The sequence below is a fragment of the Triticum urartu genome, chromosome 3A (assembly GCF_056163025.1).
Source record: "Triticum urartu cultivar PI428250 chromosome 3A, HENAU_Tu73, whole genome shotgun sequence".
Classification (NCBI taxonomy): Eukaryota; Viridiplantae; Streptophyta; class Magnoliopsida; order Poales; family Poaceae; genus Triticum; species Triticum urartu.
Window position 1 is genome coordinate 740,113,310 of NC_141875.1, and position 26,280 is coordinate 740,139,589.

At 41.9% G+C, this 26,280-nt stretch overlaps 1 protein-coding gene across 1 annotated transcript; it reads right to left on the reverse strand.

The window, feature by feature from the left end:
• Positions 1–23,903: 23,903 nt before the first annotated feature.
• LOC125549591 (putative defensin-like protein 134) lies at positions 23,904–24,429 on the reverse strand. The gene is made up of 2 exons (XM_048712959.2): positions 24,291–24,429; positions 23,904–24,189 (listed from the first exon to the last, which is right to left on the reverse strand). Exons 1-2 carry the CDS (start codon positions 24,358–24,360, stop codon positions 24,026–24,028), a joined length of 234 nt encoding a protein of 77 aa, XP_048568916.1. The 5' UTR covers positions 24,361–24,429; the 3' UTR covers positions 23,904–24,025.
• Between the last annotated feature and the right edge of the window lie 1,851 nt (positions 24,430–26,280).

Sequence of the window (26,280 nt, forward strand, 5' to 3'; positions counted from 1 at the left end):
GCTCAGATTGTCTGAGTACAACAATCATTTGAATCGAGTGGGAGTTGATCTTCCAGATGAGATAGTGATGTTTCTCCGAAGTCATTACCACCAAGCTGCTTGAGCTTCGTGATGAACTATAATATATCAGGGACATATATGATGATCCTTGAGATATTCGCGATGTTTGACACCACAAAAGTAGAAATCAAGAAGGAGCATCAATTGTTGATGGTTGGAGAAACCACTAGTTTCAAGAAGGGCAAGGGCAAGAAAGGGATACTTCATGAAACGACAAGTCAGTTGCTGCTCAAGTGAAGAAACCCAAAGTTGAACCCAAACCCGAAACTAAGTGCTTCTGTAATAAAGGGGAACAGCCACTGGAGCAGAATTACCCTAGATACTTGGTAGATGAGAAGACGGTCGATAGAAGTATATTGGATGTATTATGTTAATGTGTACTTTACTAGTACTCCTAGTAGCACCAGGGTATTAGATACCGGTTCGGTTGCTAAGTGTTAGTAACTCGAAATAAAAGCTACGGAATAAACGGAGACTAGCTAAAGGTGAGATGACGATATGTGTTGGAAGTATTTCCAAGGTTGATCAAATATCGTACGCTCCCTCTACCATCGAGATTGGTGTTTGCGTTGAGCATATATATGATTGGATTATGTCTATCGCAATACGGTTATTCATTTAAGGAGAATAATGGTTACTCTGTTTATTTGAATAATACCTTCAATGGTCTTGCACCTAAAATGAATGGTTTATTGAATCTCGATCGTAGTGATACACATGTTCATGCCAAAAGATATAAGATAGTAATGATAGTACCACCTACTTGTGGCACTGCCACGTAAGTCATATCGGTATAAAACACATGAAGAAGCTCCATGTTGATGGATCTTTGGGCTCACTCGTTTTTGAAAGGTTTGAGACATCCGAACCATGTCTATTGGTGTATATGCATGAAGAAACTCCATGCAAATGGACCGTTTGGACTCACTTGATTTTGAATCACTTGAGACATGCAAATCATACCATATGGGCAAGATGACTGAAAGCCTCATTTTCAGTGAAATGGAACTAGAAAGCAACTTGTTGGAAGTAATACATTTTGATGTGTGCAATCCAATGAGTGCTGAGGCATGTAGTGGATATCGTTATGTTCTTACTTCACAGATGATTTGAGTAGATGTTGAGTATATTTACTTGATGAATCACGAGTCTGAATTATTGAAAGGTTCAAGTAATTTCAGGGTGAAGTTGAAAGATCGTCGTGACAAGAGGATAAAAGATCTATGATGTGATCATAGAGATGAATATCTGAATTACGAGTTTGGCACAGAATTAAGACATTGTGGAAATTGTTTCACAACTAATACAGCCTGGAACACCATAGTGTGATGGTGTGTCCGAACATCATAACTGCACCCTATTGGATATGATGCATACCATGATGTCTCTTATCGAATTACCACGATAGTTTATGGGTTAGGCATTAGAGACAACCGCATTCACTTTAAATAGGGCACCACGTAATTCCGATGAGATGACACCGTATGAACTATGGTTTAGAGAAATCTAAGCTGTCATTTCTTGAAAGTTTGGGGCTGCGACGCTTATGTGAAAAAGTTTCAGGCTGATAAGCTCGAACCCAAAGCGGATAAATGCATCTTCATAGGACACCCAAAAACAGTTGGGTATACCTCCTGACTCAAATCCGAAAGCAATAAGGGATTGTTTCTAGAATCGGGTCCTTTCTCGAGGAAAAGTTTCTCTCGAAAGAATTGAGTGGGAGGATGGTGGAGACTTGATGAGGTTATTGAACCGTCTCTTCAACTAGTGTGTGGCAGGGCACAGGAGTTGTTCCTGTGGCACCTACACCAATTGAAGTGGAAGCTTATGATAGTGATCATGAAACTTCAGATCAAGTCACTACCAAATCTCGTGGGATGACAAGGATGCGTACTACTTCAGAGTGGTACGTAATCCTGTCTTGGAAGTAATGTTGCTAGACAACAATGAACCTACGAGCTATGGAGAAGCGATGGTGGGCCCGTATTCCGATAAATTGCTCGAGGCCATAAAATCCGAGAGAGGATCCATGTATGAAAACAAAGTGTAGACTTTGGCAGAACGGCTCGATGGTCGTAAGGCTGTTGAGTACAGATGGATTTTAAAAGGAAGACGGACAATGATGGTAAGTATCACCATTAAGAAAGCTCGACTTGTCGTTAAGATGTTTTCCGACAAGTTCAAGGAGTTGACTACGATGAGACTTTCTCACTCGTAGCGATGCTAAGAGTGTTGGAATTATATTAGCGATTACTGCATTATTTATGAAATCTTGCAGATAGGATGTCAAAACATTGTTTCCTCGACGTTTTTTTTTGAGGAAAGGATGTATGTGATACAAACCGGAAGGTTTCGTCAATCCTGAAAGATGCTAATAAGTATGCAAAGCTCCAGCAATCCTTCTAGGGACTGGAGTAAGCATCTCGGAGTTGGAATGTATGCTTCGATGATGATCAAAGATTTTGGGTTTATACAAAGTTTATGAGAAACTTGTATTTCCAAAGAAGTGAGTGGGAGCACTAAAGAATTTCTGATGAATATATGTTGTTGACATATTGTTGATCAGAAATGACGTAGAATTTCTGGAAAGCATATAGGGTTATTTGGAAAGTGTTTTTCAATGGAAAGCCTGGATTAAGCTACTTGAACATTGAGCATCAAGATCTATAAGGATAGATCAAAACGCTTAATGGTACTTTCAAATGAGCACATACCTTGACATGATCTTGAAGGTGTTCAAGATGGATCAGTCAAAGAAGGAGTTCTTTCCTGAGTTGTAAGGTATGAAGTTAAGACTTAAAGCTCGACCACGGCAGAATAGAGAGAAAGGACGAAGGTCGTCCCCTATGCTTAAGACATAGGCCCTACAGTATGCTATGCTGTGTACCGCACCTGAAATGTGCCTTGCCATGAGTCAGTCAAGGGGTACAAGAGTGATCCAAGAATGGATCACAAGACAACGGTCAAAGTTATCCTTAGTAACTAGTGGACTAAGGAATTTTCTCGATTATGGAGGTGGTAAAAGAGTTCGTCGTAAAGGGTTACGCCGATGCAAACTTTGACACTAATCCAGATTATTCTGAGTAGTAAACTGGATTCGTATAGTAGAATAGTTATTTGGAATAGCTCCAAATATAGCGTAGTAGCTGCATCTGCAAGATGACATAGAGATTTGCGAAGTACATACGGATCTGAAAGATTCAGACCCGTTGACTATAACATCTCTCACAAGCATAAACATGTTCAAACCCAGAACTCATCGAGTGTTAATCACATGGTAATGTGAACTAGATTATTGACTCTAGTAAACTCTTTGGGTGTTAGTCACATGGGGATGTGACCTTGAGTGTTAATCACATATCGATGTGAACTGGATTATTGACTCTAGTGCAAGTGGGAGACTGTTGGAAATATGCCCTAGAGGCAATAATAAATTAGTTATTATTATATTTCCTTGTTCATGATAATGGTTTATTATCCATGCTAGAATTGTATTGATAGGAAACTCAGATACATGTGTGGATACATAGACAACACCATGTCCCTAGTAAGCCTCTAGTTGACTAGCTCGTTGATCAATAGATGGTTACGGTTTCCTGACCATGGACATTGGATGTCATTGATAACGGGATCACATCATTAGGAGAATGATGTGATGGACAAAGACCCAATCCTAAGCCTAGCACAAGATCATGTAGTTCGTATGCTAAAGCTTTTCTAATGTCAAGTATCATTTCCTTAGACCATGAGATTGTGCAACTCCCGGATACCGTAGGAGTGCTTTGGGTGTGCCAAACGTCACAACGTAACTGGGTGGCTATAAAGGTACACTACAGGTATCTCCAAAAGTGTCTGTTGGGTTGGGACGAATCGAGACTGGGATTTGTCACTCCGTGTAAACGGAGAGGTATCTCTGGGCCCACTCGGTAGGACATCATCATAATGTGCACAATGTGATCAAGGAGTTGATCACGGGATGATGTGTTACGGAACGAGTAAAGAGACTTTCCGGTAACGATATTGAACAAAGGTATCGGGATACCGACGGTCGAATCTCAGGCAAGTAACATACCGATAGACAAAGGGAATTGTATGCGGGATTGATTGAATCCTCGACATCGTGGTTCATCCGATGAGATCATCGTGGAACATGTGGGAGCCAACATGGGTATCCAGATCCCGCTGATGGTTATTGACCGGAGAGTCATCTCGGTCATGTCTGCATGGTTCCTGAACCCGTAGGGTCTACACACTTAAGGTTCGGTGACGCTAGGGTTGTAGGGATATGTATATGCAGTAACCCGAATGTTGTTCGGTGTCCCGTATGAGATCCCGGACGTCACCAGGAGTTCCGGAATGGTCCGGAGGTAAAGAATTATATATAGGAAGTGCTGTTTCGGCCATCGGGACAATTTTCGGGGTCACCGGTATTGTACCGGGACCACCGGAAGGGTCCCAGGGGTCCACCGGGTGGGGCCACCTATCCCGGAGGGCCCCATGGGCTGAAGTGGGAAGGGATCCAGCCCAAATTGGGTTGGGGCACCACTTCCCCCTAGGGCCCATGCGCCTAAGGGTGGGGGAAACCCTAAGGAAGAGTCCTAAGAGGGGAAGGCACCTCCTAGGTGCCTTGGGGAGGAGGGATTCCTCCCTTGGCCGCCGCCCCCCTAGGAGATTGGATCTCCTAGGGCCGGCGCCCCCCCCTAGGCCCCCCTATATATAGTGGGGGAGATGGAGGACTTCTTACCTTGGCCTTTGGTGCCTCCCTCTCCCTCTCCAACACCTCCTCCTCCTCCATAGTGCTTAGCGAAGCCCTGCCGGAGTACTGCAGCTTCACCACCACCACGCCGCCGTGCTGCTGCTGGAGCCATCTTCCATCAACCTCTCCTCCCCCCTTGCTGTATCAAGAAGGAGGAGACGTCGCTGCTCCGTACGTGTGTTGAACGCGGAGGTGCCGTCCGTTCGGCGCTAGGATCATCGGTGATTTGGATCACGACAAGTACGACTCCATCAACCCCGTTCTCTTGAACGCTTCCGCGCGCGATCTACAAGGGTATGTAGATCCACTCCTCCCTCGTTGCTAGATGACTCCATAGATAGATCTTGGTGACACGTAGGAAAATTTTGAATTTATGCTACGTTCCCAACAGTGGCATCATGAGCTAGGTCTATGCGTAGTTTCTATGCATGAGTAGAACACAAAGTAGTTGTGGGCGTTGATTTTGTTCAATATGCTTACCGTTACTAGTCCAATCTTGATTCGGTGGCATTGTGGGATGAAGCGGCCTGGACCGACCTTACACGTACTCTTACGTGAGACTGGTTCCACCGACTGACATGCACTAGTTGCATAAGGTGGCTAGCAGGTGTCTGTCTCTCCCACTTTAGTCGGATCGGATTTGATGAAAAGGGTCCTTATGAAGGGTAAATAGCAATTGGCATATCACGTTGTGGTTTTTGCGTAGGTAAGAAACGTTCTTGCTAGAAACCCATAGCAGCCACGTAAAACATGCAAACAACAATTAGAGGACGTCTAACTTGTTTTTGCAGGGTATGCTATGTGATGTGATATGGCCAAAAGGATGTGATGAATGATATATGTGATGTATGAGATTGATCATGTTCTTGTAATAGGAATCACGACTTGCATGTCGATGAGTATGACAACCGGCAGGAGCCATAGGAGTTGTCTTAATTTATTTATGACATGCGTGTCAACATAAACGTCATGTAATTACTTTACTTTATTGCTAACCTTAGCTGTAGTAGTAGAAGTAATAGTTGACGAGACAACTTCATGAAGACACGATGATAGAGATCATGATGATGGAGATCATGGTGTCATGCCGGTGACGATGATGATCATGGAGCCCCGAAGATGAAGATCAAAAGGAGCAATATGATATTGGCCATATCATGTCACTATTTGATTGCATGTGATGTTTATCATGTTTATACATCTTATACATCTTATTTGCTTAGAACGACGGTAGTAAATAAGATGATCCCTCACTAAAATTTCAAGAATGTGTTTCCCCTAACTATGCACCATTGCGAAAGTTCGTCGTTTCGAAGCACCACGTGATGATCGAGTGTGATAGATTCTTACGTTCGAATACAACGGGTGTTGACGAGCCTAGCATGTATAGACATGGCCTCGGAACACATGCGAAACACTTAGGTTAACTTGACGAGCCTAGCATGTACAGACATGGCCTCGGAACACAAGAGACCGAAAGGTCGAGCATGAGTCGTATAGAAGATACGATCAACATGAAGATGTTCACCGATGTTGACTAGTCCGTCTCACGTGATGATCGGACACGGCCTAGTTGACTCGGATCATGTAATCACTTAGATGACTAGAGGGATGTCTATCTGAGTGGGAGTTCATAAGATGAACTTAATTATCCTGAACATAGTCAAAAGGTCTTCGCAAATTATGTCGTAGCTCGTGCTTCAGTTCTACTGTTTAGTTATGTTCCTAGAGAAAATTTAGTTGAAAGTTGATAGTAGCAATTATGCGGACTAGGTCCGTAAATTGAGGATTGTCCTCATTGCTTCATAGAAGGCTTATGTCCTTAATGCACCGCTCAGTGTGCTGAACCTCGAACGTCGTCTGTGGATGTTGCGAACATCTGACATACACATTTTGATAACTACGTGATAGTTCAGTTAAACGGTTTAGAGTTGAGGCACCGAAGACGTTTTGAAACGTCGCGAAACATATGAGATGTTTCGAGGGCTGAAATTGGGATTTCAGGCTCGTGCCCACGTCAAGAGGTATAAGACCTCCGACGATTTTCTTAGCCTGCAAGCTAAGGGAGAAAAGCTCAATTGTTGAGCTTGTGCTCAGATTGTCTGAGTACAACAATCATTTGAATCGAGTGGGAGTTGATCTTCCAGATGAGATAGTGATGTTTCTCCGAAGTCATTACCACCAAGCTGCTTGAGCTTCGTGATGAACTATAATATATCAGGGACATATATGATGATCCTTGAGATACTCGCGATGTTTGACACCACAAAAGTAGAAATCAAGAAGGAGCATCAATTGTTGATGGTTGGAGAAACCACTAGTTTCAAGAAGGGCAAGGGCAAGAAAGGGATACTTCATGAAACGACAAGTCAGTTGCTGCTCAAGTGAAGAAACCCAAAGTTGAACCCAAACCCGAAACTAAGTGCTTCTGTAATAAAGGGGAACAGCCACTGGAGCAGAATTACCCTAGATACTTGGTAGATGAGAAGACGGTCGATAGAAGTATATTGGATGTATTATGTTAATGTGTACTTTACTAGTACTCCTAGTAGCACCAGGGTATTAGATACCGGTTCGGTTGCTAAGTGTTAGTAACTCGAAATAAAAGCTACGGAATAAACGGAGACTAGCTAAAGGTGAGATGACGATATGTGTTGGAAGTATTTCCAAGGTTGATCAAATATCGTACGCTCCCTCTACCATCGAGATTGGTGTTTGCGTTGAGCATAGATATGATTGGATTATGTCTATCGCAATACGGTTATTCATTTAAGGAGAATAATGGTTACTCTGTTTATTTGAATAATACCTTCAATGGTCTTGCACCTAAAATGAATGGTTTATTGAATCTCGATCGTAGTGATACACATGTTCATGCCAAAAGATATAAGATAGTAATGATAGTACCACCTACTTGTGGCACTGCCACGTAAGTCATATCGGTATAAAACACATGAAGAAGCTCCATGTTGATGGATCTTTGGGCTCACTCGTTTTTGAAAGGTTTGAGACATCCGAACCATGTCTATTGGTGTATATGCATGAAGAAACTCCATGCAAATGGACCGTTTGGACTCACTTGATTTTGAATCACTTGAGACATGCAAATCATACCATATGGGCAAGATGACTGAAAGCCTCGTTTTCAGTGAAATGGAACTAGAAAGCAACTTGTTGGAAGTAATACATTTTGATGTGTGCAATCCAATGAGTGCTGAGGCATGTAGTGGATATCGTTATGTTCTTACTTCACAGATGATTTGAGTAGATGTTGAGTATATTTACTTGATGAATCACGAGTCTGAATTATTGAAAGGTTCAAGTAATTTCAGGGTGAAGTTGAAAGATCGTCGTGACAAGAGGATAAAAGATCTATGATGTGATCATAGAGATGAATATCTGAATTACGAGTTTGGCACAGAATTAAGACATTGTGGAAATTGTTTCACAACTAATACAGCCTGGAACACCATAGTGTGATGGTGTGTCCGAACATCATAACTGCACCCTATTGGATATGATGCATACCATGATGTCTCTTATCGAATTACCACGATAGTTTATGGGTTAGGCATTAGAGACAACCGCATTCACTTTAAATAGGGCACCACGTAATTCCGATGAGATGACACCGTATGAACTATGGTTTAGAGAAATCTAAGCTGTCATTTCTTGAAAGTTTGGGGCTGCGACGCTTATGTGAAAAAGTTTCAGGCTGATAAGCTTGAACCCAAAGCGGATAAATGCATCTTCATAGGACACCTAAAAACAGTTGGGTATACCTCCTCACTCAAATCCGAAAGCAATAAGGGATTGTTTCTAGAATCGGGTCCTTTCTCGAGGAAAAGTTTCTCTCGAAAGAATTGAGTGGGAGGATGGTGGAGACTTGATGAGGTTATTGAACCGTCTCTTCAACTAGTGTGTGGCAGGGCACAGGAGTTGTTCCTGTGGCACCTACACCAATTGAAGTGGAAGCTTATGATAGTGATCATGAAACTTCAGATCAAGTCACTACCAAATCTCGTGGGATGACAAGGATGCGTACTACTTCAGAGTGGTACGTAATCCTGTCTTGGAAGTAATGTTGCTAGACAACAATGAACCTACAAGCTATGGAGAAGCGATGGTGGGCCCGTATTCCGATAAATTGCTCGAGGCCATAAAATCCGAGAGAGGATCCATGTATGAAAACAAAGTGTAGACTTTGGCAGAACGGCTCGATGGTCGTAAGGCTGTTGAGTACAGATGGATTTTAAAAGGAAGACGGACAATGATGGTAAGTATCACCATTAAGAAAGCTCGACTTGTCGTTAAGATGTTTTCCGACAAGTTCAAGGAGTTGACTACGATGAGACTTTCTCACTCGTAGCGATGCTAAGAGTCTGTTGGAATTATATTAGCGATTACTGCATTATTTATGAAATCTTGCAGATAGGATGTCAAAACATTGTTTCCTCGACGTTTTTTTTGAGGAAAGGTTGTATGTGATACAAACCGGAAGGTTTTGTCAATCCTGAAAGATGCTAATAAGTATGCAAAGCTCCAGCAATCCTTCTAGGGACTGGAGTAAGCATCTCGGAGTTGGAATGTATGCTTTGATGATGATCAAATATTTTGGGTTTATACAAAGTTTATGAGAAACTTGTATTTCCAAAGAAGTGAGTGGGAGCACTAAAGAATTTCTGATGAATATATGTTGTTGACATATTGTTGATCAGAAATGACGTAGAATTTCTGGAAAGCATATAGGGTTATTTGGAAAGTGTTTTTCAATGGAAAGCCTGGATTAAGCTACTTGAACATTGAGCATCAAGATCTATAAGGATAGATCAAAACGCTTAATGGTACTTTCAAATGAGCACATACCTTGACATGATCTTGAAGGTGTTCAAGATGGATCAGTCAAAGAAGGAGTTCTTGCCTGAGTTGTAAGGTATGAAGTTAAGACTTAAAGCTCGACCACGGCAGAATAGAGAGAAAGGACGAAGGTCGTCCCCTATGCTTAAGACATAGGCCCTACAGTATGCTATGCTGTGTACCGCACCTGAAATGTGCCTTGCCATGAGTCAGTCAAGGGGTACAAGAGTGATCCAAGAATGGATCACAAGACAACGGTCAAAGTTATCCTTAGTAACTAGTGGACTAAGGAATTTCCTCGATTATGGAGGTGGTAAAAGAGTTCATCGTAAAGGGTTACGCCGATGCAAACTTTGACACTAATCCAGATTATTCTGAGTAGTAAACTGGATTCGTATAGTAGAACAGTTATTTGGAATAGCTCCAAATATAGTGTAGTAGCTGCATCTGCAAGATGACATAGAGATTTGCGAAGTACATACGGATCTGAAAGATTCAGACCCGTTGACTATAACATCTCTCACAAGCATAAACATGTTCAAACCTAGAACTCATCGAGTGTTAATCACATGGTAATGTGAACTAGATTATTGACTCTAGTAAACTCTTTGGGTGTTAGTCACATGGGGATGTGACCTTGAGTGTTAATCACATATCGATGTGAACTGGATTATTGACTCTAGTGCAAGTGGGAGACTGTTGGAAATATGCCCTAGAGGCAATAATAAATTAGTTATTATTATATTTCCTTGTTCATGATAATGGTTTATTATCCATGCTAGAATTGTATTGATAGGAAACTCAAATACATGTGTGGATACATAGACAACACCATGTCCCTAGTAAGCCTCTAGTTGACTAGCTCGTTGATCAATAGATGGTTACGGTTTCCTGACCATGGACATTGGATGTCATTGATAACGGGATCACATCATTAGGAGAATGATGTGATGGACAAAGACCCAATCCTAAGCCTAGCACAAGATCATGTAGTTCGTATGCTAAAGCTTTTCTAATGTCAAGTATCATTTCCTTAGACCATGAGATTGTGCAACTCCCGGATACCGTAGGAGTGCTTTGGGTGTGCCAAACGTCACAACGTAACTGGGTGGCTGTAAAGGTACACTACAGGTATCTCCGAAAGTGTCTGTTGGGTTGGGACGAATCGAGACTGGGATTTGTCACTCCGTGTAAACGGAGAGGTATCTCTGGGCCCACTCGATAGGACATCATCATAATGTGCACAATGTGATCAAGGAGTTGATCACGGGATGATGTGTTACGGAACGAGTAAAGAGACTTGCCGGTAACGAGATTGAACAAAGGTATCGGGATACCGACGGTCGAATCTCAGGCAAGTAACATACCGATAGACAAAGGGAATTGTATGCGGGATTGATTGAATCCTCGACATCGTGGTTCATCCGATGAGATCATCGTGGAACATGTGGGAGCCAACATGGGTATCCAGATCCCGCTGATGGTTATTGACCGGAGAGTCATCTCGGTCATGTCTGCATGGTTCCCGAACCCGTAGGGTCTACACACTTAAGGTTCGGTGACGCTAGGGTTGTAGGGATATGTATATGCAGTAACCCGAATGTTGTTCGGAGTCCCGGATGAGATCCCGGACGTCACAGGAGTTCCGGAATGGTCCGGAGGTAAAGAATTATATATAGGAAGTGCTGTTTCGGCCATCGGGACAAGTTTCGGGGTCACCGGTATTGTACCGAGACCACCGGAAGGGTCCCAGGGGTCCACCGGGTGGGGCCACCTATCCCGGAGGGCCCCATGGGCTGAAGTGGGAAGGGATCCAGCCCAAAGTGGGCTGGGGCGCCACTTCCCCCTAGGGCCCATGCGCCTAAGGGTGGGGGAAACCCTAAGGAAGAGTCCTAAGAGGGGAAGGCACCTCCTAGGTGCCTTGGGGAGGAGGGATTCCTCCCTTGGCCGCCGCCCCCCTAGGAGATTCGATCTCCTAGGGCCGGCGGCCCGCGCCCTAGGCCCTCCTATATATAGTGGGGGAGATGGAGGACTTCTTACCTTGGCCTTTGGTGCCTCCCTCTCCCTCTCCAACACCTCCTCCTCCTCCATAGTGCTTAGCGAAGCCCTGCTGGAGTACTGCAGCTTCACCACCACCACGCCGCCGTGCTGCTGCTGGAGCCATCTTCCATCAACCTCTCCTCCCCCCTTGCTGGATCAAGAAGGAGGAGACGTTGCTGCTCCGTACGTGTGTTGAACGCGGAGGTGCCGTCCGTTCGGCGCTAGGATCATCGGTGATTTGGATCACGATGAGTACGACTCCATCAACCCCGTTCTCTTGAACGCTTCCGCGCGCGATCTACATGGGTATGTAGATCCACTCCTCCCTCGTTACTAGATGACTCCATAGATAGATCTTGGTGACACGTAGGAAAATTTTGAATTTATGCTACGTTCCCAACAGTGCTATCAATCATGAGACGCATAGTCTAGCCAAATTCTCGCTTAATCTTTGTCAAAGGGTGTCACATCTGGTTTGGCCAACCCCATGATCCGATATGTATCCTACTCTCTGTGGTTTTCGATGAATAAAATTTGGTCAAACCCTAAAAAAACTTATTTGACGCGCCTTAGTTTTTTTCGAGAATTTTTTTTAAATCCATTCATCAATCATGGCAGTACAAAAATCACAACCAGGTCCATGAACCACCTAGCGACGACTACACTCACTGGAGCGAGCTAAACGTGCGCCGCCATTATCGCCCCTCCCTTATTGGAGTCGGACAAACCTTATTGTAGTAGACAGTTGGAAAGTTATCGTGCTAAGACCCTCAAGGACCACCGCACTAGCGTAGCAACCATCGTCGATGAAAAGAGTTGTAGATTGGAAAGATCAAACCTATAACCACACAAGCGAAGACGACCAAAAATGGATCCAATAGATCCACCAAAGTCCAGCACGACAGAATCCTGTGAGATCCGGCGGGGACACACCTCCACATGTCCTCCTCCGATGTTATTCGCACCACCGGGACGAGGATCGGATGTGGGAGACATTATTCCTACCCAGGGACATCACTACCGTCACACAGCCCCAACCAAGACGTTAAACCTAACAAAAACGAGAACGGGTCCCTCCGGCTGCCGGGGGGCCAAGATCCTCCGCACTTCGGGGAATCGGCGCCGGGTGCAACGCGATGAGAAAGGAAACTTTTCTTGAGAAGGAGGAAAGACAGACACATACTGTTGTGTCTAAATTACCGCGTCTTAGTTTGATGTACTATTTGCACCAGCTACTTCATAACTAGATTGCCATGGTTGACGATGGGTGTGTTCCCCTCTACTAATAGTGCGGCAGTGCCCTAGCGGCGACAACTATATCATGAACAATTAAAACTTCACGAAATTGGTGGCCTGGTGACTTATGCCTTGGTGCCTATATCGCACGCTCTTTTGTGATGACAAAGAAACAAATTATCATTTTCGGAGGTTAAATGGAAACAGATGGAGTGAACCACATGTATGTTGTACCAGCAAAACAATATTTAAATCGATTCGTTGATGATTTCCTTGATATAAAATTTGAGGTGTGCTCTACAACAACCCAACCTACCCCCGGAGCTCCTATTTGGCACGCTAAGCGCTAGCGGTCGAGCCAGTGCGTGTCCCCTTCCCTTGCACACCCATTTGGGACGGCCCATGCGCGGGGCGGGACACGCCATTTTTATTTTTTATTTTTCGTTTATTTATTTTTTAAATAATTCAGGATTTCAAAAAGTTTCAAATTTAAAAAATATGTCAACTTTGAAAAAACAAAGAAATCATAAAATGTTCATGGATTCAAAAAATATCTTGAATTTGAAAGACATGTCTGGACATTCCCAAAATGTTCATAAATTTGAACAAAATGTTCACAAATTAAAAAACATGTTCAAAAAACTACATAAATGATTCTCAATTACGAAAATATTGAAAAATCAAAAAATGTTCGTTGATTCAAAAAATGTTAATTAATTTCAAAAAATATTTGTCAAACAAATAGTATTCATGAATGTCAAAAATTGTTCCCAGATTTCAAAAACTATTTCTTGTCAAAAATTATTCAGCGATTCAAATGTCCATGAGTTTTAAAACAATGTTTACAATTTTGAAAAAATTCTTAGATACAAAAAAATGTTTGTGAATTCAAAAAATATTCAAGATTAAATTAAATTCATGAATTTTTAAACATGTTCATGAATTTGAAAAATAATCACAACAAAACAATGTTCATGAAATTGGAAAATGCTCACAATTTAAATAATGTTAAAAATCATTAAAAAGTTCATAAATTTGAAAATAAGTTCAAAAAATGAAAGAATGAAAAAAGAAAAGAAAAACTGACATCAAAATAGGAAAATATAAATAAGGTAAAAACGAAAACGAAAAATAGAAATGAAATAATGAAAATGAAAAAACAAAAATAACCCGAAAGGAAAAAACTGGTATGGAAAGGTTCTAGAACGTTCCCAAAACCGAAAAGGAGGTACTTGGGCCGGCCCAAAATGTGTACCTAGTGGGAGGGGCGTATGCGCTAGGATTAGCCCCCTAAAAAGCTTGACAACTTTTGAGCAGATCAATGGTCTAGATTAAAACATGTCCTTTACTTTAGAAGGGGTAATATAAAAAATTCACATTATAAAAACACTTGCAATAAAAAAGATAACGGGCGCTCTAGAAACCCATGGCGGCTAGTGCGACTTGTTTGGAGCTATTCGTCTCCTTCCCAACCCATATCCACTACCCCGGTCGTCCATGTATCTGTCAAAAGTGTTAGATGAAAGAAATATGCCCTAGAGGCAATAATAAAGTTATTATTTATTTCCTTATTTCATGATAAATGTTTATTATTCATGCTAGATTTGTATTAACCGAAAACATAATACATGTGTGAATACATAGACAAACATAGTGTCACTAGTATGCCTCTACTTGACTAGCCCGTTAATCAAAGATGGTTAAGTTTCCTAACCATAGACATGAGTTGTCATTTGATTAACGGGATCACATCATTAGGAGAATGATATGATTGACTTGACCCATTCCGTTAGCTTAGCACTTGATCGTTTAGTATTCTGCTATTGCTTTCTTCATGACTTATACATGTTCCTATGACTATGAGATTATGCAACTCCCGTTTACCGGAGGAACACTTTGTGTGCTACCAAACGTCACAACGTAACTGGGTGATTATAAAGGTGCTCTACAGGTGTCTCCGAAGGTACTTGTTGGGTTGGCGTATTTCGAGATTACGATTTGTCACTCCGATTGTCGGAGAGGTATCTCTGGCCCACTCGGTAATACACATCACTTAAGCCTTGCAAGCATTGCAACTAATGAGTTAGTTGCGGGATGATGTGTTACGGAACGAGTAAAGAGACTTGCCGGTAACAAAATTGAACTAGGTATTGAGATACCGACGATCGAATCTCGGGCAAGTAACATACCGATGGCAAAGGGAACAACGTATGTTGTTATGCGGTTTGACCAATAAAGATCTTCGTAGAATATGTAGGAGCCAATATAAGCATCCATGTTCCGCTATTGGTTACTGACCGGAGACGTGTCTCGGTCATGTCTACATAGTTCTCAAACCCGTAGGCTCCGCACGCTTAAAGTTCGATGACGGTTATATTATGAGTTTATGGTTTTTGATGTACCGAAGGTAATTCGGAGTCCTGGATGTGATCACGGACAAGACGAGGAGTCTCGAAATGTTTGAGACGTAAATATCAATATATTGGACGACTATATTTGGATACCGGAATGGTTTCGGGTGAGATCAGGATAATACCGGAGCACCGGGAGGTTATTGGAACCCTCCCCCCCGGAGGTATATGGGCCTTAATGGGCTTTAGTGGAAAGGAGGGAAAAGGAGCAAGGGAGGGGGCGCCCCCCCCCCAAGCCCAATCCGAATTGGGAAGGGGGCCACCCCCCATTTCCTTCCTCCCTCCTTCCTCTTCCTTCCCTCCCCCTCTCCAAATAGGAAAAGGAGGAGTCCTACTCCCGATGGGAGTAGGACTCCCCCCTTGGGCGCACCTCCTCCCCTTGACCAGCCCTCTCCTCTCCTTTATATACAGAGGAGAGGGGCACCCCATAGATAGAACAATTGATCTCTTGGATCTTTTAGCCGTGTGCGGTGCCCCTCTCCACCATAGTCCACCTCGATAATATCGTAGCGGTGCTTAGGCGAAGCCCTGCGACGGTAGAACAACATCGTCACCACGCCCTCGTGCTGATAGAACTCTCCCTCACAGCTCGGCTGGATAGGAGTTCGAGGGATGAAACTGAGTTGAACGTGTGCAGAACTCGGAGGTGCCGTGCGTTCGGTACTTGATCGGTCGGATCGTGAAGACATACGACTACATCAACCGCGTTGTGCTAATGCTTCCGCTTTCGGTCTACAAGGGTACGCGGACACACTCTCCCCTCTCGTTGCTATGCATCACCATGATCTTGCGTGTGCGTAGGAATTTTTTTGAAATTACTACGTTACCCAATAGTGGTATCAGAGCCAGGTTTTATGCATTGATGTTATATGCACGAGTAGAACACAAGTGAGTTGTGGGCGATACAAGTCATACTGCTTACCAGCATGTCATACTTTGGTTCGGCGGTATTGTTGGATGAAGCGGCACGGACCGACATTACGTGTACGCTTACGCGAGACTGGTTCTACCGACGTGCTTTGCACACAAGTGGCCGGCGGGTGTCAGTTTCTCCAACTTTAGTTGAACCGAGTGTGGCTACGCCCGGTCCTTGAGAAGGTTAAAACAACACTAACTTGATGAACTATCGTTGTGGTTTTGATGCGTAGGTAAGAACGGTTCTTGCTCAGCCCGTAGCAGCCACGTAAAACTTGCAACAACAAAGTAGAGGACGTCTAACTTGTTTTTGCAGGGCATGTTGTGATGTGATATGGTCAAGATATGATGCTATATTTTATTGTATGAGATGATCATGTTTTGTAATCGAGTTATCGGCAACTGGCAAGAGCCATATGGTTGTCGCTTTATTGTATGCAATGCAATCGCCCTGTAATTGCTCTACTTTATCACTAGGCAGTAGCGATAGTCATAGAAGCAATAGTTGGCGAGACGACAACGATGCTACGATGGAGATCAAGGTGTCGCACTGGTGACGATGGTGATCATGACGGTGCTTCAGAGATTGAGATCACAAGCACAAGATGATGATGGCCATATCATATCACTTATATTGATTGCATGTGATGTTTATCTTTTATGAATCTTATTTTGCTTTGATTGACGGTAGCATTATAAGATGATCTCTCACTAAATTTCAAGATAAAAGTATTCTCCCTGAGTATGCACCGTTGCCAAAGTTCATCGTGCCCAGACACCATGTGATGATCGGGTATGATAAGCTCTATGTCCATCTACAATGGGTGCAAGCCAGTTTTGCACACGCAGAATACTCAGGTTAAACTTGACGAGCCTAGCATATGCAGATATGGCCTCGGAACACTGAGACCGAAAAGTCGAGCGTGAATCATATAGTACATATGATCAACATAATGATGTTCACCATTGAAAACTATTCCATTTCACGTGATGATCAGTTATGGTTTAGTTGATTTGGATCACATGATCACTTAGATGATTAGAGAGATGTCTATCTAAGTGGGAGTTCTTAAAGTAATATGATTAATTGGACTTTAATTTATCATGAACTTAGTCCTGGTAGTGTTAGCATATCTATGTTGTATATCAATAGCTCGCGTTTAGCTCCCCTGTTTTATTTTTGATATGTTCCTAGAGAAAACTAAGTTGAAAGATGTTAATAGCAATGATGCGGATTGGATCCGTGATCTGAGGATTATCCTCATTGTTGCACAGAAATATTATGTCCTTGATGCACCACTAGGTGACAGACCTATTGCAGGAGCATATGCTGACGTTATGAACGTTTTGACAAAAGCTCGGTATGATGACTACTTGATAGTTTAGTGCACCATGCTTTATGGCTTAGAACCGGGACTTCAAAAATGTTTTGAATGGCATGGAGCATATAAGATATTCCAAGAATTGAAATTGGTATTTCATACTCATGCCCGTGTCGAGAGGTATGAGACCTCTGACATTACTTTCCCTACAAGATGGAGGAGAATAGCTCAACCAGTAAGCATGTGCTCAGATTGTCTGAGTACTACAATCACTTGAATCAAGTGGGAGTTAATCTTCTAGATAAGATAGTGATTGACACAGTTCTCTAGTCACTATCACCAAGTTGCTAGAACTTCATGATGAACTGTAATATGCAAGGGATAACAGAAACAATTCGCAAGCTCTTCATGATGCTGAAATCGACAAAGGTAGAAATCAAGAAAAGCATCAAGTGTTGATGGTTAACAAGACCACTATTTTCAAGAAAAGGGGAAAGGGAAGAAGGGGAATTTCAAGAAGAACGGCAAGCAAGTTGCTGCTCAAGTGAAGAAGCCCAAATCTAGACCTAAGCCTGAGACTAAGTGCTTTTACTGCAAAGGGACTAGTCACTGGAAGCGGAACTGCCCCAAGTATTTGGCAGATAAGAAGGATGGCAAAGTGAACAAAGGTATATTGGATATACATGTTATTGATGTGTACTTTACTAGTGTTTATAGCAACCCCTCGGTATTTGATACTAGTTCAGTTGCTAAGAGTAGTAACTTGAAATGGTAGTTGCAGAATGAACAAAGACTAGTTAAGGGTGGAGCAACGATGTGTGTTGGAACTAGTTCCAAGAATGATATGATCGTCATCGCACACTCCCTATACTTTCAGGATTAGTGTTGAACCTAAATAAGTGTTATTTGGTGTTTTCGTTGAGCATGAATATGATTTGATCATGTTTATTGCAATACGGTTATTCATTTAAGTTAGAGAATAATTGTTATTCTGTTTACATGAATAAAACCTTCTATGGTTATACACCCAATGAAAATGGTTTGTTGAATCTCGATTGTAGTGATACACATATTCATAATATTGAAGCCAAAAGATGCAAAGTTAATAATGATAGTGCAACTTATTTGTGGCACTGTCGTTTAGGTCATATTGGTGTAAAGCGCATGAAGAAAATCCATGCTGATGGGCTTTTGAAATCACTTGATTATAAATCAGTTGATGCTTGCGAACCATGCCTCATGGGTAAAGATGACTAAGACTCCGTTCTCCAGAACAATGGAGCGAGCAACTGACTTATTGGATATAATACATACTGATGTATGAGGTCCGATGAGTGTTGAGGCTCGCGGCGGGTATCGTTATTTTCTGACCTTCACAGATAATTTGAGCTGATATGGGTATATCTACTTGAAGAAACATAAGTCCGAAACATTTGAAAAGTTTAAAGAATTTCAGAGTGAAGTGGAAAATCATCGTAACAAGAAAATAAAGTTTCTACGATCTGATCGCAGAGGCAAATATTTGAGTTACGAGTTTGGTCTTCAATTAAAACAATGTGGAATAGTTTCACAAACTCATGCCACCTGGAACACTACAGCGTAATGGTGTGTCCGAACGTCATAACTGTGCTTTATTTGATATAGTGCAATCTATGATGTCTCATACCGATTTACCACTATCGTTTTGGGGTTATGCATTAGAGACAGCTGCATTCACATTAAAAATGGCACAATCTAAATCTGTTGAGATGACACCGTATGAACTGTGGTTTAGCAAGAAACCTAAGCTGTCGTTTCTTAAAGTTTGGGGTTGCGATGCTTATGTGAAAAAGTTTCATCTTGATAAGCTCAAACCCAAATCGAAGAAGTGCGTCTTCATAGGATACCCAAAAGTAACTGTTGGGTACACCTTCTATCACAGATCCGAAGGCAAGATATTTGTTGCTGAGAATAGATCCTTTCTAGAGAAGGAGTTTCTCTCGAAAGAAGTGAGTGTGAGGAAAGTAGAACTTGATGAGGTAACTGTACCTGCTCCCTTATTAGAAAGTAGTTCATCACAGAAATATGTTTCTGTGACTCCTACACCAATTAGTGAGGAAACTAATGATGATGATCATGTAACTTCAGATCAAGTTACTACCAAACCTCGTAGGTCAACCAGAGTGAGATCCGCACCAGAGTGGTACGGTAATCCTGTTCTGGAGGTCACGTTAATTGACCATGACGAACCTATGAAATATGAGGAAGCGATGATGAGCCCAGATTCCGCGAAATGGCTTGAGGCATGAAATCTAATATGGGATCCATGTATGAGAACAAAGTGTGGACTTTAGTTAACTTGCCCGATGATCGGCAAGCCATAGAAAATAAATGGATCTTCAAGAGGAAGACAGACAGTGATACTAGTGTTGCTATCTACAAAGCTCGAATTGTCGCAAAATGTTTTCGACAAGTTCAAGGTGTTGACTACGATGAGATTTTCTCACTCGTATCGATGCTTAAGTCCGTCCGAATCATGTTAGCAATTGCCGCATTTTATGATTATGAAATTTGGCAAATGGATGTAAAGACTGCATTCCTGAATGGATTTCTGGAAGAAGAGTTGTATATGATGCAACCTGAAGGTTTTGTCGATCCTAAAGGTGCTAACAAAGTGAGCAAGCTCCAGCGATCCATCAATGGACTGGTGCAAGCTTCTCGAAGTTGGAATAAACGTTTTGATAGTGTGATCAAAGCATATGGTTTTATACAGACTTGCGGTGAAGCCTGTATTTACAAGAAAGTGAGTGGGAGCACTACAACATTTCTGATAAGAAGTGTGAATGACATATTGTTGATCGGAAATAATGTAGAATTTTCTGGAAAGCATAAAGGAGTATTTGAAATGAGTTTCTCAAATAAAGACCTCGATGAAGCTACTTACATATTGAGCATCAAGATCTATAGAGATAGATCAAGATGCTTGATAAGTTTTTTCAATGAGTGCATACCTTGACAAGATTTTGAAGTAGTTCAAAATGGAACAGTCAAAGAAAGAGATCTTACCTGTGTTACAAGGTGTGAAATTGAGTAAGACTCAAAGCCTGACCACGGCAGAAGATAGAAAGAGAATGAAAGTCATTCCCTATGCCTCAACCATAGTTTCTATAAAGTATGCCATGCTGTGTACCAGATCTATTGTATACCCTACACTGAGTTTAGCAAGGGAGTACAATAGTGATCTAGGAGTAGATCACTGGATAGCAGTCAAAATTATCCTTAGTGGAATAAGGAAATATTTCTCGACTATGGAGGTGATAAAAGAGTTCGTCGTAAAGAGTTACGTCGATGCAAGCTTTTTACATCGATCTAGATGACTCTAAGTCTCGATCTGGATACATATTAAAAGTGGGAGCAATTAGCTAGAGTAGCTCCGTGCAGAGCATTGTTGACACAGAAATTTTCAAAATACATATGGATCTGAATGTGGCAGACCCGTAGACTAAACTTCTCTCACAAGAAAACATGATCACACCTTAGTACTCTTTGGGTGTTAATCACATAGCGATGTGAACTAGATTATTGACTCTAGTAAACCCTTTGGGTGTTGATCACATGACGATGTGAACTATGGGTGTTAATCACATGGTGATGTGAACTATTGGTGTTAAATCACATGGCGATGTGAACTAGATTATTGACTCTAGTGCAAGTGGGAGACTGAAGGAAATATGCCCTAGAGGCAATAATAAAGTTATTATTTATTTCCTTATTTCATGATAAATGTTTATTATTCATGCTAGATTTTTATTAACCGGAAACATAATACATGTGTGAATACATAGACAAACATAGTGTCACTAGTATGTCTCTACTTGACTAGCTCGTTAATCAAAGATGGTTAAGTTTCCTAACCATAGACATGAGTTGTCATTTGATTAACGGGATCACATCATTAGGAGAATGATATGATTGACTTGACCCATTCCGTTAGCTTAGCACTTGATCGTTTAGTATTCTGCTATTGCTTTCTTCATGACTTATACATGTTCCTATGACTATGAGATTATGCAACTCCCGTTTACCGGAGGAACACTTTGTGTGCTACCAAACGTCACAACGTAACCGGGTGATTATAAAGGTGCTCTACAGGTGTCTCCAAAGGTACTTGTTGGGTTGGCATATTTCGAGATTACGATTTGTCACTCCGATTGTCGGAGAGGTATCTCTGGCCCACTCGGTAATACACATCACTTAAGCCTTGCAAGCATTGCAACTAATGAGTTAGTTGCGGGATGATGTCTTACGGAATGAGTAAAGAGACTTGCCGGTAACGAGATTGAACTAGGTATTGAGATACCGACGATCGAATCTCGGGCAAGTAACATACCGATGGCAAAGGGAACAACGTATGTTGTTATGCGGTCTGACTGATAAAGATCTTCGTAGAATATGTAGGAGCCAATATGAGCATCTAGGTTCCGCTATTGGTTATTGAACGGAGACGTGTCTCAGTCATGTCTACATAGTTCTCGAACCCGTAGGGTCCGCACGCTTAAAGTTCGATGACGGTTATATTTTGAGTTTATGGTTTTTGATGTACCGAAGGTAATTCAGAGTCCCGGATGTGATCACGGACAAGACGAGGAGTCTCGAAATGTTCGAGACGTAAAGATCGATATATTGGATGACTATATTTGGATACCAGAATGGTTCCGGGTGAGATCGGGATAATACCGGAGCACCGGGAGGTTATCGGAACCCCCCCCCCCCCCCGGAGGTATATGGGCCTTAATGGGCTTTAGTGGAAAGGAGGTAGAAGGAGAAAGGGAGGGGGCGCCCCCCCCAAGCCCAATCCGAACTGGGAAGGCCCCCCCTTTCCTTCCTCTCTCCTTCCTCTTCCTTCCCTCTCCCTCTCCAAATAGGAAAAGGAGGAGTCCTACTCCTGGTGGGAGTAGGACTCCCCCCTTGGGCGCACCTCCTCCCCTTGGCCGGCCCTCTCCTCCCCTCCTTTATATACGGAGGAGAGGGGCACCCCATAAACACAACAATTTATCTCTTGGATCTTTTTGCTGTGTGCGGTGCCCCTCTCCACCATAGTCCACCTCGATAATATTGTAGCGGTGCTTAGGCGAAGCCCTGTGACGATAGAACATCAACATCGTCACCACGCCGTCGTGCTGACGGAACTCTCCCTCAAAGCTCGGCTGGATCGGAGTTCGAGGGACGTCATCGAGTTGAACGTGTGCAAAACTCAGAGGTGCCGTGCATTCGGTACTTGATCGGTCGGATCGTGAAGACATACGACTACATCAACCGCATTGTACTAATGCTTCCGCTTGCGGTCTACAAGGGTACATGGACACACTCTCCCCTCTCGTTGTTATGCATCACCATGATCTTGCGTGTGCGTAGGATTTTTTTTTTTGAAATTACTATGTTACCCAACATTAGACTCCTCCACTTTATCTTACTCCTCACATTCCCATCATCCGACATAGTATGACGACATCTCAGCCCGTTGTATTCACATCACACGCTGTTCAAATCGCACGAGCCACGAGGCCTTGTTTTTTAAACAGAAGTGGTGTACCCAAGCACCCCTAATGAAATTGGCGTTCCCTTGATCCAAAGAAAAAGAGAGTAAAAAGAAACCAAACACTCCCCCCTCCCCCCCACATACACCTCCAGCGTTCCTATGCACCGAATTGTACACAACCAATAGTTTCTACATTGCTACACATGAATGATGCTTACAGTTGAAATAAAAGGCAACTCATTGTCGCTTACAACTAAATAGCAAAAGGATACTAGGAGTAGAGTTTGACATAGGCTAGAGTAAGTGCATTATATATCCTTATTTCTGTTTCGCAATTTTTTTCCTTATTTCTAGTGTGTGATTGCCACCCAAGATTGCAATAGAACACCAGGTCAACTGACAATCCAATCCCTGGTGTTCTATTATATGTCGATTTAAATACTAAAAAGAGCTACTAGGAGTAGAGTATGAGATGAACGAGAGTAAGTGCATTATGTATATCCTCAATTATAGTGTGCGGTCACCACCCAAGATTGCAACAGAACACCAAGTTGGCTGACGAAACCAATCTAGTCCAATCCCTTATTGAACTAAAAGTCGGTATATGTACTTAGGAGTTGCCTAACTAAAGCATGCGGTTCAACTTGATAGATCTAGTAAGATTCAACTCGATAATCGTTTAATTCCTAATGGTTTCTATAAAAAATAGTTACAATAACTAACTCAAACGAACTATAAGCGAACAATCAAACATCGACCGGCTCCACATGGCTTCCAAATAAAACTAATTAACAGATCGAGTAATAAATTGTTTATTCCTTGCTCTTAATATGAGGTTATAGATAACATATTTTGGTCCATCCTGAAGTAAGTATTACGTAACAAGTACTAGCTAGTATTTCAGTCTCTACTAGCAAATGTTGCAATAGCAAACAGCCTTGATGGCGTTCTTCTTCTCACAGTGGTAGTCCTTGAGGCTGCCCTTCCTATCACGTGCAAACACGTCACACGTGGCCTTGCATAGAGGCTTGGTGCAGAAAAACTCCCCGCCGTCGTCAACGACCGCGCAATTCTCTGCACAACACCAAGAAAACACAAACCATTATATTAGAATATTAGCGACAAACCCCCATTAGATTAGATTATACGTATTTGACAAACACAATTAAACACACCTGCAGAAATTGGAGTACCCACAAGTGTTAGCACCACGAGGAAGCAAACAATAGCAGCCCGTGTGTCCATCCCAAGAGTTCTCTCCTTTTTTGAACTAGAAGGAAAAATATGTGTTCTCTTCGTCTATTTTAATTTGGCTATGGGACTAATGTTTATGTCTTGGAGTGCTTGGAGTGTTGTCTTATATAGACTTATTGAAAGGGACAAAAATAAAAGCATTTAAATGATTGTTAAACTTAGCAAAAGAGATAGAGGTGAGTCACACCCCAAAAATGGAAGCACTTAATGCTGGGTGAGAAATTAAATGACAAAGGCAAAGAATATAGAGTGATGTTTATCCAATAATCAAGGCTTTAATTTTCGACTACAAAATAAGCATGACCATTCAAAAAATGGAGTCATCTTTTTGTCGCTGGTGACATTGATCAAACATGTTTTTTTATAAAAAAAATGTATAGCCACTTTAATTGCAAACACCATTGTGCATTGAAATTCAATTGACTTCAACAAAACAATCAATATGAATTGCATGCTTGATATGTAACCAACTAAAACTAAAATTGTATGTTGTCTCGAGTTGACTAAATCACCATGTTTGGCTAGACAATGTTTAAAACTGTGTCAACTGTGTCAATTTGCACGGCGCCTGGGACAATGCAATGTCAAATCTTGCACTATTTTAAACCACCACAAGATAAGCAAGCTGAGTTGGCCCGGGCCTCTTGCCAGACGCTGGCATCCACCTCGAAATCTATATCAATATAACTTTTGTGTCACATGAATCATATAGTATTGGTCTAAAATATATTTTCTCTTGTTGCAAAATATAAAAGAAAAATCGGCACAACAATATTATATAGACCCATCGCAACAATAGCATGCTTCACAGTGGGTGGGTCCCATGTAAATACATTTGGAAATACCTCAAAAATGCATATGTGTATTATTTATTATTGTCCAAGAATTTCACATGCTCACTCACAACAAACTGTTGAAGAATTCCGTGCAACTTAGAAACTAACGTATGCAACAATGCGAGCACAACATTTGTGTTAGGACTAACAAAATTACATTACATTGTAGCATGTCACACATGTGTATGTAGTATGACGCAAATGAGTTCACAGCATACCAAAACAACGAATGGTAACTACAAAAAATTCCCATAAATCTAACATTTTACAACCAAAAAATTTGGTGGGCACTGACCTCACCTCATCAAACTTGCTCTAATATTCTAGTTAGTGTACAGTTTTGGATTAAGCTAAAGTTGCTCTAGTATTATACCACAACAAAAAGGAAAGAAATGGGGGAAAACAAAGAAGAGCGGAGCGGGGTGGCTTACTCGGATCTAAGTCGGCCAATATCAATCGCATTGCCCTCCTAAATCCTGATTACTCAAGCCGGCCCAAAATTGAGGGGCCACTAAAATAGAAGTTGAGCCTATGGTGCAAGAACAGAAAACCCGCCTAAGCCATTGGATTGGATATGGATAGCACATGATCTGGTGGAGCGATCTCAGGCCACTTAATGTATATTTTATGAAAAAACCCTATTAACAGTTAGGTATAAAACAAAACATTTGCAGTGACCACCTTAAGTATCTCATCTCCCAATCCAATAGTGGAGTTAACGACCATTTACAGATTTCAGGTTTTTTCCAGCGACCATTTATAGAATTTGCACAACCTCATATCCTATCAGTTTTATAAAATATATTTTCACATACCGAGCACAAATATATGGTTGTAAGAATGAAGAACTCATACTCATGCTTGTTTTAATTCTAGTATTTACACCCCTAAGGTTGTTAAGGTCCGGTTACAAAAACTCGAATTTAATTCTCTTATAAGAACTTGTTAGAGTCCTGTCATAGTGCACATCCTCTCGTGGATTCGATAACTCAGGGTTGCTCCTTCGGGAAAAGGGAGGGAAACCTTTGTTGTCCAAACCGGATCTCAAAGAGCACCACCCATCTCTCACCCTACT

What these genes read in the sequence shown, in the direction of transcription:
- LOC125549591 (XM_048712959.2), bottom strand. Translation starts at nt 24,360, where the DNA reads ATGGACACACGGGCTGCTATTGTTTGCTTCCTCGTGGTGCTAACACTT. An exon ending in GGGTACTCCAATTTCTGCAG is followed by an intron (nt 24,190 to 24,290) that starts GTGTGTTTAATT and finishes GGTGTTGTGCAG; the next exon opens with AGAATTGCGCGGTCGTTGAC.